Source organism: Apteryx rowi, unplaced genomic scaffold (genome assembly GCF_003343035.1).
Source record: "Apteryx rowi isolate R43461 unplaced genomic scaffold, aptRow1 scaffold_11, whole genome shotgun sequence".
Lineage (NCBI taxonomy): Eukaryota > Metazoa > Chordata > Aves > Apterygiformes > Apterygidae > Apteryx > Apteryx rowi.
The window spans coordinates 6,285,754-6,304,495 of NW_020447308.1; the positions used below are offsets into that span (position 1 = coordinate 6,285,754).

At 41.8% G+C, this 18,742-nt stretch overlaps 1 protein-coding gene across 1 annotated transcript in view; it reads right to left on the reverse strand.

Annotated features, from left to right (window-relative positions):
* Window positions 1–18,742, reverse strand: part of MEGF11 (multiple EGF like domains 11) — a 294,124-nt gene that overhangs the window by 55,985 nt on the left and 219,397 nt on the right. Inside the window, exons 11-12 of the mRNA XM_026074925.1 lie at window positions 2,036–2,156; window positions 276–439 (exon numbers count right to left, since the gene is read on the reverse strand). Of these exons, the coding sequence (XP_025930710.1) occupies window positions 276–439; window positions 2,036–2,156 (285 nt within the window). The remainder of the gene's footprint in view (window positions 1–275; window positions 440–2,035; window positions 2,157–18,742) is intronic.

The window sequence follows — 18,742 nt, forward strand, 5'->3', positions numbered from 1 at the left end:
CTCAGTGCTTAACATTTCTATATAGAACCAAATAACGAATCACTTTAACAAATGATGTTCAAGAAAATGCAGATAACACTGCAACAGCTCTGATAAAATATAAAACAAAACATAATCCATCTCCTTGTCTGCCAGAACCCCAATCTGTTATTTACACATGATTTCCTTCAGAAATCCACAAAGAAAATATGATACTGACCTATGGTATATTTAAAAGAGCCAAGTGGACCACATGGGGTTTAAAGGGGGTGCAAGACTATCCCAGTCATACTCACCGGACATGGCTGGTCACAGTACTCTCCTTGCCATCCYGGGGAGCAGAGACAGAAACCATCGGCTGGCCTGCAGGCCGCTCCATTTGTGCAATAACATGTCTGGTTACAGTTAAGACCCCAGCTTCCACTTGAACATGGAATAGAGCAATCAACTCCTTGCCACCCTAAAGAAACATATGAGAGAAATAGTGTTGGGAACGTTTTCTCATCAAAAGTAGAGGTACCATTGCGTGGGCTCTTTGCCAGGTTAAGATGTCTGATGCTTTTCTGGGAACTGCTCAGGCAGGAGGAGAGAGCACAGCGACGCCCGGCAGGCTGGAGAGCTGCCGCGCAGTGAGAACGCAAGAAACTCGCTGCATGACGCTGCTGGTTTCTTACCTCMTATTTTTGTGGGAATGCTCTTTAATCTAAAGAAGCTACTGCACCTAAAAAAAGACCAAAGCCATCATTTCTAACTATTAAGGCTCAAATTGTAACTACCAGCCACACAACGGCTTTCATTACACTGCAGCTGCATGCAATGGAGTTGAGCAGTAACTCCTGGTTTATGCACCTTCATTAAATGGGGGTTATACAGTGATTCATTAATTCATGTTCGAAATGCCAGGTTTTATTGTTATTTGCCTCACTGCTATTTTAGGGCTTATGTATGCCATACAGGCATAGCTTGTGTTGAGGCTTTGCAGGGAAGACACCACTACGCAGGGAGCATAGGAGACACCGTGCTGTGGAGAGGTATGAGGTTTTGCAAGTGAGTACAGGATACATGGCTTATGTTCACTACCAAACACATACGGGAAGTATGGACATATCTATGGGAAGAAAAGAGGTTAGTCCTGCAAACAGTCCCACAGTGCATGAGCAAGGTGAGCAGGGCAACTCTGGGGACGGCAGCAAGGAGCTTGGATCGTCAGGAAAGTTCATGGTGCCAAGGCAGGTCTGAAGTCAATCCACAGGTCAGGGTCAGGTCTGCTGAGGGTAACCAGGGTCAGACACAGCCCTGTGATTACCAGGCAGGTCTGTGATGATGAGACAGGTCCAAGGTGAAGCCAGGAAGCCAGTCCATAGGTCAGGGTTCGGATCAACATGATCCATGGCTGGGCACGGGCATGGCTGTGGCGAAGCTGGAGACCAGCCCTTCTAGAGCACAGCCCAGGACTATGCTGAAACAGGTTCCCGGGCCCAGGGCTGAGCTGAAATGGGCTTCTGGGCTTCCAGGCAGGGTGGGTGGAGGTCCCAGGTGGAGCTGGTCAGGGCCATTAAGATGTATTAGTGCCCTCAGGGCCCCAACACAGAGCTTGTCTGACAGGGCAAGGGGCTAGAGGAAGGGCAGGCAGGAGGCTTCTTTCTCTCCCTTGCCCTGTTGTGTTACTCCAGGCATGGAGAGGAAAGCAGGGGCTATTGACTCCTGGAGAAATGGGGCAGCAAACTGATAGAGAAGGACAAAAAATACAAACAGTCTGGTATTTGCTTCTCAGTTCCTCTGGAGAGGAGCTGTGGCTCTGCAAGCACACTTTGTTCTGTGATCCACACTCAYGACAGAGCAGTTAGGCCTGGTCCTCTGTTCAGGGCAGGGATGAAGTGTATTGTCAAATCCCTACTGAGTTCTGGTGCTTGGGCAGACTGTTGAATTATCAACAAACACAAAGAAATAGTGGAGTTACTGACCGCACAACTGTACAGCTTACATGGCAGAGAAGCCTTTATGCTAGATATGCTAGACATTATGTAGACAATTGCTAAATCTGAATTTTGTTTACCTTCTTTGCAAATGCATAGACCATCCACGTGGGAACATGCACCATCATTTTTGCAATCACAGACAGATGAGCAATTGGTACCATAGGTTCCTGCCATGCAGGTAATGGAGCAGTCATCTCCCTGCAAACCAAAAAAGTCAGAGTCAGCTAAAGAAATCTGAATTGCAGGAAATTCCCATCCCTGCACAGGGAGGCTTTCTCTTTCAAAACAGCAAACAGAGCGTTATAAGTTGATTGCTGAGTCTCCGGCACTTGAACAGTCACCACTGCTTGCCATGATTACGATGCAATTAGTGCTTTGATTGACTTGGAGGAAAGGGACAAGTCTCTGGCTTTCATTCAGCAGGAGGTGTGTGAGTTACAAAAACAAACCTCCTAGAACAGATGTTAGATCATTAAGCAAAACATCACTTATGAAACACTAATCACAAAATATACAGTCTAAAACTGTGCAACGATTGCTCTGCATTTTCCTGAAAATATATTCTAAGAATAGGGTTGTTAAAAAGCTAAAGGATCTCTTGCATGCTCATCTTCCGCATATTAGTAGAGTGGAAAACTACACGGCAGGTGCATTAGACCTTTCGATGACACACTGGCATAGCTGGTACCTCCATTTGTTTTCAGTAAATTCGCATGAGACTGTGACTTTGGGAAGAACGCTGAACGAGGGGAGATGTGTATGTCAGACAGAGGAGGTGCACGGAGCAAACCACAGACACAGACTGTCCCTGTCCTATTCCTGCCCGAGGTGTGGGGGAAGCGAGGGAAGAGAGGGTAAACACTTTCATGTTACCAGTAATATAGAATGCTTTAACAATAAATTATGGTACACTGACAATAAATCATGGTACACTGATTAGCCTGTGTGGCTGAAAGGAGAGACACAGTTCTTACTTTGGTCATCTGATGCAATAAGGGAGAGAAAAAAGTGAGCACGGTCCCTTTAAAACTATGGTCCCATAGTCTAATCAATGTATGTTAGCATATATAAGGTATTTTTCCTCCATTTTCCTCTAGGCATAGACTTGACTTCCACACCACAACCTGGTTACTGGAGTAAGCTGGTTACTGGAGTTTACTTCTTCGGTGAATTAAACTGTAATAATTTAAGTCTGTATCAGAGAAAGCTATCCTACTCTGAAGCTAAACAGTACTACATTGCACAGAGTGACCTATATCATAACTCAACGGAAAAGATATTGGTCAAAAAGGGTACATTTCCAGGTGAGAGGCTTCATGTTTGATGGGACCATCCATTTATCAGGAAATGAATGCACAAAATGCCAGTTTCCCTATGCCAGGGCAAGCACCTCCTTGCTCCAGGAGCCTGTTTATCACAGCATCCGACACCGAGACAGTAAAAGGAAACACAGACAGATTTCTGGGTACCGTAGCCCCCCATACGGTTGTTGTAGCCGTTCTGCTTAGCACCAATATGTCCTCCTGCTTTAGACTAAAAAAATTGCTTTAGGGGGAGGGTAAAAGAAATAGTTAAAATATGTACTGCTCAGCAGTAAATCCTACAAGCCACTGATCTTTGAGTGAAAGCAGTGTTTACAAAGGATGCTATCTTTGACCTTGGCGGAGTAAAACAAGCTCCCCTGAAAAGGCCTGGCTGTAAAAGGTGCTGCCTTGACAGCCAGAAAATCCGGAGCCTGCTGCCCCTCATTACCCTGCCAGCACGCCTGCACAGGAGCTGCCGGAGCCGCGAGCCGGCCGCCCCGGCAGAGGGGCAGTCAGTCTCCACGCCTAATCAATCCTTCGCCTTTCTCCTGCGTCTGACAATTAGACAGCCAATTAGTGCCACTTAGAAAGCTGTTTCTTGTGTGAATGAAACTCCCAACTCATTTCATGTACAACACAGAACGGCTGGTACTGCTAATAATTTCTATGACAACTGACCTTACCTGGACTTGAACTAGCGATCTAGTAGGATAATAAAATGCCTTTGAAGAGGAAAGTAAAACAAGAGTGATGCAGAGCGAAAAATATTCCCATGGAGGCCATAATAGCTTAAACAGTGTATGGGCCTTGGATGGAGGGAGAACACGGATCTCCAGTTCTCCAGCTGACTTTGTGACCACGGCTCAGCACGTGTGACGCAGGGGACTTCTCCTTGGCCACGTGCATGACAGGCTGATGCAAATTCATGCCTTTTCTGGAGACTTACATCAGTCTGCATGGAGGGCAGTCAGACACAGCTAAAACCCTGGAATATCCAAGAGAAAAGGTACTGTACTCAAGCTAAACGTCGGGATGTTTCAGCCTTATTCAAAATGTCTTTGAGTTTTGGAAGGTGTTTACTTTAATATACTGTGTTTTATGGACTAACACAAGCTGGTCATTCTGGCCCTCCACCTTTTACGCACTTATTTTGCAAACAAACCTGAACTGAAAAACTAACTGCCTTAATGAGACTTCTACCCTGGCTTTGACAAGTGAGACCTTTGGAACTCTCTGAGTGACAACTGCCAAATATACTTAATTTCTTAATTACATAACAGGAAAATGCACTTGAACTATAGCACCAGCACTAAGATATTATTAATTATGAATGCACACCCCATTACTAATATTTTGAACTTGATTTGGGAGAATGACCTCTGAAATTCAATGCATGCAGGTACTGTTACAGATATGTAAATTCCACCTCCCTCTCACCACCTGCCCGGCTCGATAATGCTGCCGGATACTCCTATCCAGTTGTTAATGAGTTATACGTTCTATTAAACTGATTTCAAATGTTATGTATTGAATCTTCACTCTCGCAATATGGTACTTTATATTTCTATCCTATTTAGTAAAATTAATCAACAGCTGTGCTCCTTATGTTGATTATTCTTTCTTCTACTAAGTTCAGGAGGCTAATGAGTGTAGTGAAATGCCTGGATGTGGTATACATGATGGGAAGGAGTAGCTAATTCAATCAAACATATACCCCTGAAAATGTTAAAGCTATATTAAGAAATCTAGCTATAAATAACCTGATATTTTATATCTTTCTCTTCCAAGTCAGAATGATCCATATGGACATCACAAACTTTCTAAAGTGCTTCATTTTCTTCATCATTTTCAGCTAGCAGGCCCAATTTATCAAAGTATCTCCCTGATATCTATCCAATATATTATCTCTTGATTTTAGGGGTCACATGTGACTTTCACCTAATCACTGGAAAAACTTGTGTTCCTGGATGTTGGATCAGGGTCAGTCCCAGTAAATGCTCCTCTCCTTGTGCAAAGCAGTGTGTTCCTGCCCCCTCTCTTCTTTGTCTGTATTGCACCTTCCTGCACCCAAATCTGTGAGATGGCACCTCAGTACAACCAAAGATAGGGCATCCCGTATCTCCAAGCAGCTGCTCAGAAGCTAATTGGAGCGAGCCCTTTCTCTTGGTTGAAATCCAGGTGTGATGGGAGCAACACAACACAGCAAGGACACAGGTGGTCTTTGGTCCCAGGGACTTAGAGACTCAGGCTTAAATAAAAATGAATGATGACAATAATGTAACCAACACCATCTATATGACTTTTCATACCTTTAAAGTACTTCAGAAATATTAACTAAGTGTTGCTGAAATTAAATGACAGACTTCTAGTACGAGGAGAGGTTTGGGCATACAACTCCTGTTATTGTTAATTCTCCCCTACGTATTGAGGGTTAGGTCCAAGGAACCAAACTCCATTAATAACTCACGCTGCCAGCTCACATCCATCAGCATCAAATATTAATAGACTCATGAGGGCCAGAGCATACATCTTTCCGGATGGCAGTCAATAATATGTCTTGTTTCCATCCAGGGTGAGGTGAAGATTTTCTTACTCAAAAATTATTATTGTACAACATAAGTAGAGCTTAAAGACACACTGCAGCCTTAGGTATTCACCATGATAACAAGCTCTGGACACTTCAGAGAGTATTTTCCTTGAATTAATGTTGCACTAACAGTAGGTCTTAGATTGCCTGTTTCTGTTAAAGACACATTCCTGCTGTAAACAAGGGCCAACTCCTTTTAACACCTCTTTCCAGAGTTCAGTAGAAAAACTTGTGTTTACTCCAGTACATTTTCATCAGGCCTTTACATCCCTAAAATACACTTTCAAGGGAAAAAAATGGTATCCAAGAGGAGTTAATATTCTAGCAATGGTCAAAAACATGCAGGAAAGTCTGCAGCTCTCACTGGTCTCTCTTGAATTTCGACTATTTAAGACACATGAAATTAAGAATTTCAGAAGTAGCTACAATCTACAGGAATAAATCTGCTTTGGAGGGCCAAATGCTGGTTCCAGTGAAGTCAGTGGCAAAACAGAAAATCAATTTTTCAAGGCCTCTGTAATGTAGAAGGCTAACAGGGCTGTTACTGAACCTGGCCTTAAGTTTGCATGATAAAGACCTGTGTGACAGGTTCGTTTGCATGTTCTTAAGGCTTAATCTGCCGAAGTACTGAAAATCCTCAAGTCCTGTGCAGATTGTGGGGGGGGAACAGACAACATTTAAAGGCAACATATTTGAATTTGCAGTAACCTGTAATGTGACTCCAACTAATCTGAGCTTTTTAATACAGAATCTGAATTCCTCTCTCTCCCTCTCCTTGCCTTTTTTTGTGCCGGATGAATTGATGTGCAACACCTGTCAACAGCAAGGGGAAAGTTTAAAGCTTGGTTCTCAGGGCTCACAATGCAGGCATTAAATAGATAAAATAGCCTGGTACAGTGCCATGTGTATGTAGTGATAAACAGATCAGAAAGATAAAATGCGGGTGCTGCTTGTAGCTGATGTCTGTATGTCCAGATAAGCTGCTTGGTATGGATTTAGTACATAAAAGTACATATTTATATGTACACACATAATGTGGCACACCAGTGTACTGGTACACAGTGTCTGTGCACTGATGCAGATCACAGATACAGTTCTGTATATTTGCTTATTTAACTGTGACATTTACAATTAACCCAAACTGGCTCTCCACAAACATTCCCTCAAGGTAAACATATGGTATCCAGCAACACAAACTGGCAGAACAAACTAATTTCCCTAATGGTATTCCAATGGAAATTAATGTGCTCTTCATAGGCATATTAGCAATGATACCAAACTTTGAACTTTTATCAGCCTTTTCCCTCACCCCAGACTCAAGCAATTTATTCATGACCTTACTGTACAACATCTTTAGTTTTCCAGATGTAATGATGTCCTCTGGCAGAATTCCTTTCCCCGCTGGGTGCTACTAATTACTCCCTGCAGATGCTGTTATTGGTGCTAATGATAAAATGCAGAAAAAAGGTTAGGGAAAGATCTTGTACCTCGCAGAAACCAGACTTTTAGTTAGCAGGTAATCACCGTTACTAAAAACTTACACATTTTCCTTTCCTCATTTTGTAACATTATACGATGTAGCTGTGCTAGAGTTCAAAATACAGCTAGAACAGCATCAGTCCCAGCGAAACCTCTGAAGACCTTTTCAACCTATGTTTCCCCTCCCCTTATTTTTTATGGGAGAAGACAGGGTAAAGAGGAAAGGGTGGAAAAGAGCCTCCTTATGTTTAGACAGTGACTTTAGAGCTCATGACTCACCCAAAGACATAGCCATTGACAGCCCTGAATACTGAAGTCTTTCATTAAATCATAAAGCCTTTCCTATAGGCATCACTAAAACTTCTCCCCAGTCTGCACCTCTGAAGATACTGGAAAATTTGGACAGTCCATAAAGACCAAACACAGGTACCTTTGGGAATGGGAAGAACTTACTGCTTTTCCTCTTAAAATCTTGCAACAATTTACAAACATTTACAAACTGATGGCAGCATTTTATTTCACCTCTGAATTTGTACTTATATGCTAATTCATACAGTAAATATCACAGCAAATGCCAAGTTCAAAATTAGCCATCCTGATAAGAATCCTTAAATTTGGTGTATGATCAAAAGTGTTCAGTAAGACACACACAGACATAAATGGGAAAATTGTGATTTGCTGTTTTCCAATTTTTTTGTACAAGATCTTGTTGGCTTTGGTGAATTCCTATTTCTCTAAATGCAAATACATTTGCGGTGGGCCTGATTCTACCACGGACTGCTACTCCCTCAATAGGGCCACAGAAGAAACCAGGCTGGATGCTCATTTCTGGCCCTGTTGGGCTCTCAGCACCCTTCATCCCTGCACCTGGGGATTTTCTACTCCCCATTGCAGAGTAGCCTGACAGCTGACCCAAGTAACATTAGCAGTATATTTGGGTTATTTTTATTTCAAAAACAGGGGTACTCAGCCTATGGTCCTAAGGCTGTATGTGCTTCAAAACAACAATTATCCAACCTATTCCCAGAAAGGACTTTCCCCATCACATCGAATGGCTAAATCTTTGGCCACAATTTAGGAAAGACTTTCATTAGGATTTGGCTACCCAGAGAATAATTTGTATCTACCAGGACAGGGGAATTTGTGCAGCCTTTTGGTCTGCTCCCAAGTTCAGGACCACTTGAAGGCTGGGCTCTGACTTCTCTGGTCTGCAGATGTCCCTGTCCCACCTACTCAGGGGAAGGGACACCTGAAGTCCATCAGCTGTGTGGGTGGTCCTGGTGGCAGCAGCCCCTTCCTTGGTGCCCTCAGGCTGGACACGGGGGGGTCTCCTGCAGGCACATGCTCCGAGTGCCACGTGCCACCAAGAGGGACAGCGCTCTGGCCCTAGTCTGTAACAAAAGGCGGCAGATTCTGGCCTTGTGGGTTTTTTGCCTCCATGTAATCAAGTGAAAACAAATATAAATAAAACCTTCAATAAAAAAATCGTATTTTGCATATTAAACAGCAAACCTGAGTTGGCTTTCTCTGACAGAGAGCACTGTAATCCCCCTCACCACACAGCAATAGTTTTCTAGTTTACACTGCAAATATGCCCAAGATCAGTTATCTGCAACTAAAAAAATTCATTCCTACTGTTCAAGCCACCTAAATATGGGCATTAAACAAAAGGAAGAGAATTCAATAAAGAGAGCAGGCAAGACCCACAGACATTGTAAATCAATGTAACACTGTTGCTGGCAAAAATATCTAAACTAACTTTACAACACTTGAGTATCGGGCTGGTTTAGTGTTTAGGCCTTAACTGCAGAGCACTTTAGTGTCAGTGAGGCAATGAATACAGCCTCATATAATTAAATATATTCACAAGGAAAGTAGTGTGGAGAGTAAAAAAGATGATCATCAACCCCTGAACAAGGGTTTTTTTATACAGTCAGCACTTTTCGCCCAATAAAATATCACAAAACACATTTATCCATAAGGGAACTCTCCAAAAAGAGGAGACTGGATTTAGACCGGGTAAAACAACTGCTACATCATTTGCTCAGGACATTTCCTCCGGTGAGGTGGTGCATCGTACCTGCCTTCACTGGCAGCCTGTAATGGAGCAGCAGCCACATATCCAGGCACAGTCCAAAATCCCCGATGGAGGTCAGTGTTCGGTTACATCAGACTGTATGCGGAGCTCGGCCCAGGCACCAGCTGCTGGTTACATGAGGGCAAGACACTAAAACAGACTCCTAATTCTGTTCACACTAGAGCTGAGGAAAATGTTTATGGAATAGAGATTTGAAATGGAAATGAAAACATCTATAATACATGGGTTCAGATTTAATTAATGGGAAAATATATTATCAAGGCAGGTCAGTCATGTCTGTATCAGGAGGAAATACAAATATATATTACTGGGCCTGCTGGATGACCAAGATCTGTGTTTAGTTAAAGCGCTTTAAGTCTGGAATAGGCCAACTTCAGATTTATTCAGGTGTGGTGGGGTGGAGACTCTCAAAATACTTCAAACTTAATTCTGGAGAAGTTATAAAGAGTCAAACATCTGCAGGGCTCATTACTGTTTCTATAATCAATTTTGATCAGCTGCTTTTTAAAATGCTCCAAAAAAAGCATGGCCACATATCACAACTGAATGCCCCAAAAGGCGAAATGGTCCAGGCATAATGTACATTCTTCTACTTCAAATTGGTGGAAAGTATTTAAATGCCAGAGAAGTATATAATACATGTGCTACTCAGGATGTAATCAACAGGCTACTTGTGTACAAACTGTGGGACAGGACCCAACTGAGTATTTCAAAATAATAAACTGCAGCCCGTGAATGCTATTGGTATAGACAAAAAAAAATCTACTCTCTTCTGCTTTTTTAAATGGAAGAGTTTGAGTTGGAGCCATCGCTCTGGTAGAGAATAAGGGGCAACACCCAGCTGGTGCTTCCTCTGCACGTGCTGGACCACTGTGGGTGCACCCAGGGACCTGAGCCATCCCCTTCGTCGCTGGCCGCAGCTACATGACACAGGCCAYGCCGGAGGGGAGAGGGGCCTTCCAGTTCCTGTTTTCCTACCTGCTTAGGAGAGACCTTGGCAGAGCAGAGCAGGGCAGAAGCTCATCTGGCCCTGTGCAGTGGAGTATCTACACAACAGCAGCTCAGCTCCCTTGTATCACCACTTAAGGGCAACCCTTCAACAATATGTTAACACGCTGGGTACAGCTCCATCTTTTTCTGTCCCAAATTTGGGCAGATTAGATCAGTTTGGAGGCTGATTTGACTTGACAGTGGCAAACAGAAGCCTAAACCACTTGGAAATATGCAGACAGGACTGCACTTCAAAGTGAGAGGAAGCAGGAGAGAAACGTCAGAGCAGCCAAGGGCACTTGTGCACCAGCTGTGTTGTGGGGACATCCTTGCCTGGAAACTAGAGATGGTTCCTGCTCTCTCCATATGGCCTATGTGACACAAAGGGAGGGCACGGTCCAAGAGCTGCCTCGCAGAATCGCTGTGGCCTCCTGAGTTTTTTGCAATAGTAAGTTTGGGCTCTCGCTGACAAGTCTGAACAGTTCTGCAAAAAAAGAGATCGCTAAGAACAGGGAGTAAAAGGTGTTATTTATACTTTTGGCCTCTATGATACCCAGTGGCAAGAAGATCTGCCGTTTAATTATAAATACAAAGGATAAAAATTATCCTTATTTGTTTGCTTCAAATCCACTGCCTGATTTTTAATTGGTGACCTCTTACATTGTGAGAAATAGCAAACACACATTCCTTCTTCCCCTTCTGCCCTGAGAAGGGGTCTCTAAGAGACCTCTCTCATATCTACCCTCGGCCACCCCTTTTCTATTCCAGTCTGTTATTCTTCTTTTACGGGAGCCATTTCACCATTTAATTATGCATTGTGTGAAAAGCACTATCTTTGTTTTTAAACCTGCTGTGCAGTCATTTAATTGGGTGCCCCTTGTTCCTGTGTTATTAGAAATAGTAAATAATCATTCCCTGTTCACGTTCTCTGCATCATCCACAGCTCCATAGGTCTCTATGATATCCCTCCTCAGCCATCTGTTTTCTGAGCTGGAGTTCTAGTTTATTAAGTCACTGTTTGTACAGAAGCTATTCCATATAAAAGATCATCTTTGTTATCATTCTCTACTTCCATTATATCCTTTGTAAGCAGCAATCAGCCAAACTGCATGCAGCAATTTAAGATTTAGATATATTATGGATTTATACAATAGCACAACAATTTTTTTTTCTATTTTGTTCTCTGTTCCTGGTCATTCTGACTATTTTATTTGGTGCTTTGGGTTGGTTTGTTTTTTGACTGGTGCCAAGCATTGATTTGAGTTTTTCAGAAAACTATCCACTGTGATTGCTGATCTCATTCCCTGAATAGTAGGAATTAAATTAGAGCTCACCTTTTGTGTATTTACTTAGTATTATTTTTTCTCATTTGCATTTCTGAGCACTGAATTTCATCTTACCTAGCCATTCAGTGAAACATGAAACCTTTCTCCAAATTTGCCATTAACTTTACATTTGACCATCCCAAATAATTTCACTTCACTTGCAAACTTTCTTTTAGAAATCTTCTACAGCGGTACTATACAATTAATAATAATATAAATAATACTATAAATCATAATCCAAGTTAATTGAATCGGCATGCCACAACGTTTGCTACACAGTTACTTAAGCACAAGTCCAAGCATAGTCTCAAATCTAAACTTCCCTACTGTGAACACTGCATTCCCTAGCTGAGTTGTGCATCTTTCTGTAGCAGAAGCAGTCCAACAAGCTCAGCACATCCGTGCGTGCCTGAACTCTTGTTCACACAGACTGGGTGGACTGAGTCCAGGAGGGGTTAAACCTGCTGTAAGCAGCAGCTCTCCTGAGCTAGTCTCTTCCCAAGGGCGCTGAAGCCACAGAAGCAGCAAGGTGGATGGCAGATATGTGGGTTTGGGGCTGACAGTGCTAACACCTGCTGTTGACCCCGGCTCTGAGCTGCACGATGGAGGCATCATCCACATGTGAAAGAATCGAGGCAAAAAAAGAAACTGTCTATATAGGGGGGAAAGATATTTTATGGCATGAACTGAATAACATTCAATGTCAACTTTAAGCTAAGGTGTATCCCTTCTGAAAAGCTGGTATATAACCTGGCAATCATACATAGGCAGATGAACAGATGTTTTCTCCAAACTTACACAGATTTCTTACGAAACTCCCCCTAAAACAAAAGAGTCCGAGATCTAGTAAAAATTCTGTCTCTCTTTGGCATAAAAACTATATGAGGATTTTGCATTTACACATTCCTGATTGTAAAGGATAAAATCTAGTCCTTTGACAGTACAGTTAGACAGAAAATAAAATGAAAAACTAACCGTGTCTTAAATCCTATACTAAGGTGGTTTTAATAAAATCAATTTGTAATTTAAGCTTCCAGGAGAATCAGCTACCAATGTTTTTATACAAAGAACTTTCCATAGATACACAAATAGCCTGGATAAAGAGATATACATTTAGAAGCTTAACAGACAAGAAGAGACACTGCTATTGGCAAGTGGTTGATTCCTCTGCAAAATTCAGATCAAATAAGTCAGTCTGAACAGGATATTGAGCTCCACTGATACTATGTGAGGCTACAGAAACGGAAATGCAATTTGACATAGCCACACTGCCAATTAAGGATAAAATACTGGAAATATGTCAACTAGCAACAAAGACGGAGGCATTCAGGGTTCCTATATTAAGCTGGTTCCTTTGGACCCACTTACGAAAAGTTTGGAGATATTCAGGTAAATAAAAGTGCAGCAGAGCCCAGAAGTAAAAGTAAATATAAGAAGAAAGGGAAGGAGACTTGGGACTTGCTCACAGTTCTTATCAAATTACAGACACCGTGTGTAACTGAATAAGTTCTCATTAGTAGAGGCTGTCACTGAGACAAATTCCACTCTCGTATATCTAGGACAATCCTACGGAAGCTAGCAGTTGTGTTCAGGTAAACTTGGGCCGACAAAGTACAATTTGAGCTGTCACAGACAATTTCTGTAGCTTGTACATTGATAAGAGAGATAGCAAGCAAAATGAAATAGAGGTAGTTCATAAAAGGGTTTGGAAAATGCCATTGATTTCAAAGAAAAGGATGCAGTTTCCACAACAGAGGGAGACCCACTGTGTCTTGTGACCTTGCTAAATACTCCAGCACAATAGTTCACCTACTCAAAAGCATACAACAAATGCCCTGAAGAGTCAGAAGACCTTTCATTATGTCCCATGCAGCCAGGTGCTGACATGAACACTGTCAAGGTTTAGGAAAACACAGGCTCCTAAATGCTGTGGCTGCCAGTGCTCCAGCAGAAACGTCTAATTGGTCAACAGGAGCTCCAGGGGCAGAGCGCCAACAAGCCTAACAGGCAGCGAGCACCTGGTTCATTGATACCAAAATCAACAGGGGAGCAGCTTAGTCTGAAAGCCTGGGAATACACAGGTGGTGTCCTCATAATGATCTTCCCTGTTGGGATCTGAGCACAGGATATCTTCTCCTGTAAAACAGCAGGGCTGGAAAAATCCACTTGTGAGTCATTATTGAAATACTGATTTTAGCCTGCATCCAGTTTCATTGCACTGGTGGTGATGTTCGTTGTTTCCTAGTCTCTGTGCACCAGGGCTGTCTCCTAAGTGGATCAAGTTTTCAGAAAGGCACCCGCAATTTAACAAAAATGCAGTACAGTTTGGGTTGAATGCAATGCTTATGAAGGGCGTCATTCCAAAAGCTCTGAGTACCTGTGCTGTTTGTCCGCAGAAAACGTCCTAAGGGGACTTTGAAATGGATCACATGGTCATGTCACCAAGCTTGACCTGAAGCAATGGTTTGTGAAGGTAATATGGTGGCTTATTCTGCCAGCAAATTTGCCAGCCACTGCTGATAGAAATGGGATTTGTGATGTACACACTCATCCACAGGGAGCTGGACTGAGACCAAAGTCATTTCATGCAGGCCACTGCACAGCCAAGAGAAGATAATTTTCAATCTGTATGACCTGGTCTGGACCAGACCTAGTAGCCTAGGGATGCAAAACTTTACAGTTTGTTGTTAGTCCCAACGGCTTGCAAAAAATGGAAGTACAGCCGTTTTACACACATAAATATATACTTCTGTATGCATAGAGAAATGGGTAGGAAAATTCAGAGGTCATCAACGAATAGGGATATATCAAGGTGGAATTCAAAGATAGTTTTTTTCTGGTCTATGAATATGCAAAAATCTTGGTGGGTACAAATTATTCCTGACCAGTCTATTTATGTGAGAAATGCATCAAAACACAGGGCATGAGATGTTTTATGTTACTAAACTCAGACCTTCTGGCATGCAGTCCAGCTAACAGAAAAACTTCTCTACAACTAGATGACAGTTCTTTCATTTCAAGCTTCATTTCAAGAAAAAATTTCCAGTTCACTCTTAATTAGGCTCTCTGGAGCAGAAGTGGATTTTGTTGCCTGCTTTAGACCTGCTACTGGTTCCACATCCACTTGTGAAATCATTTGTAAGCTTTAAAGGAATTATCATATGAGGCTTCAGACTTATCTCCATCTCAAAGCCACCAAGCAAATGCAAGTCCTAAGGATAATGTATTTCTCATAGATGAGAACCAGGCAAGTGGGATCTAGGACATAGCCATAATTATTACGGTTATAATTATGACCTGACTGTTCATTGTGTCTGATTTGTTTCACAATTAATAGCATTTTCATCTTTATCCACTTTTCAAGTGCCACCTGAATATCATTTTTAACTTGGCCTGTCATGGTTTTCTAGGGCACAGTTACATCTCCCATTTTTTTCTAGTAGATTTTAGTAGAATTTCCCATATCCTGGTCTTCCACTCTGCTCACAGACAAAATAATCTTCTCAAAACTGTTCAGAACACTTCAAGAAAGGCAGGGTTTTTTTTTGCTATTTCTTTAGCTGCATCCCACTGCTGTCTTTGTATTCAAGCAGTGACTTTTCTTCTTACACTACTTCTCATGTCCTCGGTTGTTTGTGCCTCTTTACTTCCAGGCTAGCTGAAGAGYAGTCGTGGTTATGGAGGGATATTCCCAAACATCTTATAATGAAGTCTACAAAGAACTTTTGAATAATTGAGGAGGAACAAAGGAAAAAAACAATAAATAGGAAAGAGTTAAAGGCTGGGAGCACAGGAATCAATTTCCTCCATGTCATTACCTAATACACAGTCTTTGATCAGCCAAAATCCTTTCCTTTTTAAGGAAGGTGATGCATGGTACTTTTAACCTGCTTATGCAGGGAGAGGCTTATGTGAATTTGATGTCCGTAAGCCTATCTGAATTTGGCCATCACCGCGGTCATCAATAAAATATTAACCCATTGGCTAATTTGAACCAAAACTAAAGTGGGGCAGGAGCCTTCAAAAAAAATTGTGCACCTCACACTTCCTGAATATTTAGCTGGGTGGATGAGTGAAGCCCAGATTCGTGCCCTCCTCAATAAAATACAAGTGGAATTGAGGGGAATATTTGTTCCTGGTAGCAGTGAGCTGGCTGGTGAGTGCCCTCATCCAGGCACGTCAGCACACAGAGTGCCAGCCCGGTATCGCCCTGGTGTCCTTTGCTAGCTGAAGTGTCATAGGGACCCTGATAGACAGACAGGGTTACTGCAGTGGGCTAGGAAAGGCCAGGGGGCTAAGGATATAAATTCATGGGAAATAAAGCTTCTTTAGTTCCCCTACTTATAGAAAACTTATTTTATTTTTGTTATTAATTAATGATTCACTCACTCCTGGCTACCACCTACATTCAAACTCACCTGCACAGTACGGATGCCTTTTTCCATACCCATTGCCACTACTGCTAGCCATTCACAATGATTTTGAGACAGTGGATTATGAATACAAATAGGAAACCAATAAGAAGAAAATGCGTCTTCTTTGTGCATCTAGGTAATTCATGAAATGGGACTGGGGAAACTATTTCTGTTGCCTGTAAAACTCCAGTTAATTGGACAACTGCTGTGCCAGAAAACCTTTTCCCCTCCTACAGCAAGTAAAATTTGTACTGGTGATTGGTAACAAGCACATCTCGATAAAATGGTTGAATTTATTTTATACCTATAAATGAAAAGAGCTCTTAACAAAGGGGGGTAACCGATATGCTCGGTAAATCAAGGATGAAAGGACACAGGTTCTATTGAAGATTTTTTCCCCTCGTTTTTTCTTTTTAAACCTTTTGATGAGGTGCCCTGTTGCTCTGAGATGAGCTTCCACTGAAGTACTTTTGGAATTATCTCAAAGAGAAATGGATCATTTAAATGAGTTAAAGCCCCCCAAACAGATCCACTATCTCCAATGCTAGGATCATTTCTTTATATCAAGAATTTTGTGAAGTTTATAAAATAAGTCTACTACTGAATCTGGGGTTTATAAGACAAAGAAGTCTCATTCACTTTTCTGCTTCCTTCCTGAAGAGGTGAAGGATGATATTTTTAGAATAAAGATGAAAGTAAATATGTTAAAGAGAGGTAATCTTCTGATAAATTTGTATTTATCAACCTTGAGTGTTTAGAAAACACCTACAGGCACCAATTCTTTAAACTCCTCCAGACCTATCTGCGATTTCTGTCCTTCAGGGAAAATTCAATTGAAGATAAGATAAGGTGCTCCTTTCTATTTATTTATTTTTTCTTTTAGACAACAGAGAGAATTTTAAAGGTGTACAACAGGAGAGCAGGCTTCAAATTTTTTTTAATATAGAAGGAAAGATTGTTTTTTCTCTCCTGATGTTTTCTTCAGGGAACAAGAGTTATTTCGTGTGCCAGAAAGAAGCCAGTCATGGCTGGAATACTCAACAGACTGGGCCTGTGAATTCCTTATGACCTCTATAGGTAAAACAGAATTAAGGTCCTCCTCAGTTCTACAGAAGGGTAAGCTGGTCATTTTATTCACCTGGACAGGCACGGGACAGACTAGAACAGGCCTGAGCCTGCATATGTGGGTGTTTGTACTGACCGCGAGATTGTCTGTTATAAAGTTTGTTGTACCTTTGCCGTGCATTTGCACAGATTTATGTCATTATAATGTACATTTATTATTACAAAGTGCTCGAGCTATTGTTTATGGTGTGTTACAGGGGCTGACCTTTACCCCAATATGAAGGCATGCACATGTAAACCTAGGGAGCAATTTGTTGCCCTGTGGTAGAGAAAGCTTTATATTCAGAAACTCTGGCACACTAGACAAAATTCTGGATTTATAGACCCAGATTAAGCCTGGTATTTCAGTCCTTAAGTGCACAGATTCATACTGAGCTCAGTGGGAGATATAAACATAAGGACTTACATAAGGATATATTTGAGAGGTATCATTTTATTACATTTTTAAAATGCAGTTTTGATGCAATGGCAACAAAAGATGCAAATGACTATAGATGCACAGTATGGGGATATATCTTGGGAAGTTTAGGGAATCCAAGTGGCATTCCAAAAGCTGAAAAAACTTCTGTTAAGGGGTCATCACTCTTATAGTCTCCATCCTTTCCCGTACTGCACAATGCAGGGATGGGCTTGTATGGGATCTACCACTGTAGTCAAGGAATAGAAAAATGTCAAATGAATTCTTTCATTTTGGTGATGAAGTGCTAGCTTTGCTTGCCAGCATGCAGGGTTCAATAAAAGCAGACAGGTCTTCAAAAAATTGCAGCATAAATAGATGAACTCTTTAAAGTAATATAAGTTCTGTCATCTAGATGTGAAATATAGACCTGAGTGCCCGCCGAAGTAAAAGCTGACCGCACATTCCACACATAAGTGTTAAAGTTTTCTCAGAGTGTCTTGGACTGAGAAACGTTTTAACTACATATCTCCTTTGCCCCACCAGACGGAATGAAAGCATTTGAAGTTAAATACATTTTTCAAAGGAAGAAAACAAAGCATACATAAAGAAACAAAGGTATATCACAGAATGAGATCTCCAGATAGCTACTGTTTTCAAGAAAGTTGCAATTAGCTGTGCAATGGAGAAGGTGAAGCCAGTTGCATTTCAATAGCATATATAATGATCTCGGTAGCTAGAAAGCTGATAGGTACGTGCAGGGGGTTGGTTTCAAGATTTTCTTGTGAGACAGGAGGTCAGGATTCCTGTGGTCCCCTGTCATATTTAATTCATATCCTCTGGCCTTCTTCACCACATTTATTGAATTACAGAAATAAAATTCAATGAACCAAAAACAAAAGAAGAGCGGAGAGGGCAAATCCTGATTTCTTTTACATCCCTACTCCACAGCTGACTTCAGTGGGCTTGTAAGCAAGCAACTGAAAGCAGAATTTGGAAGGAGGGGAAGACACAAGTTAGTACAACCCCTCTTGCCACCCCCCTAATTGCATGCAAGAAATTTA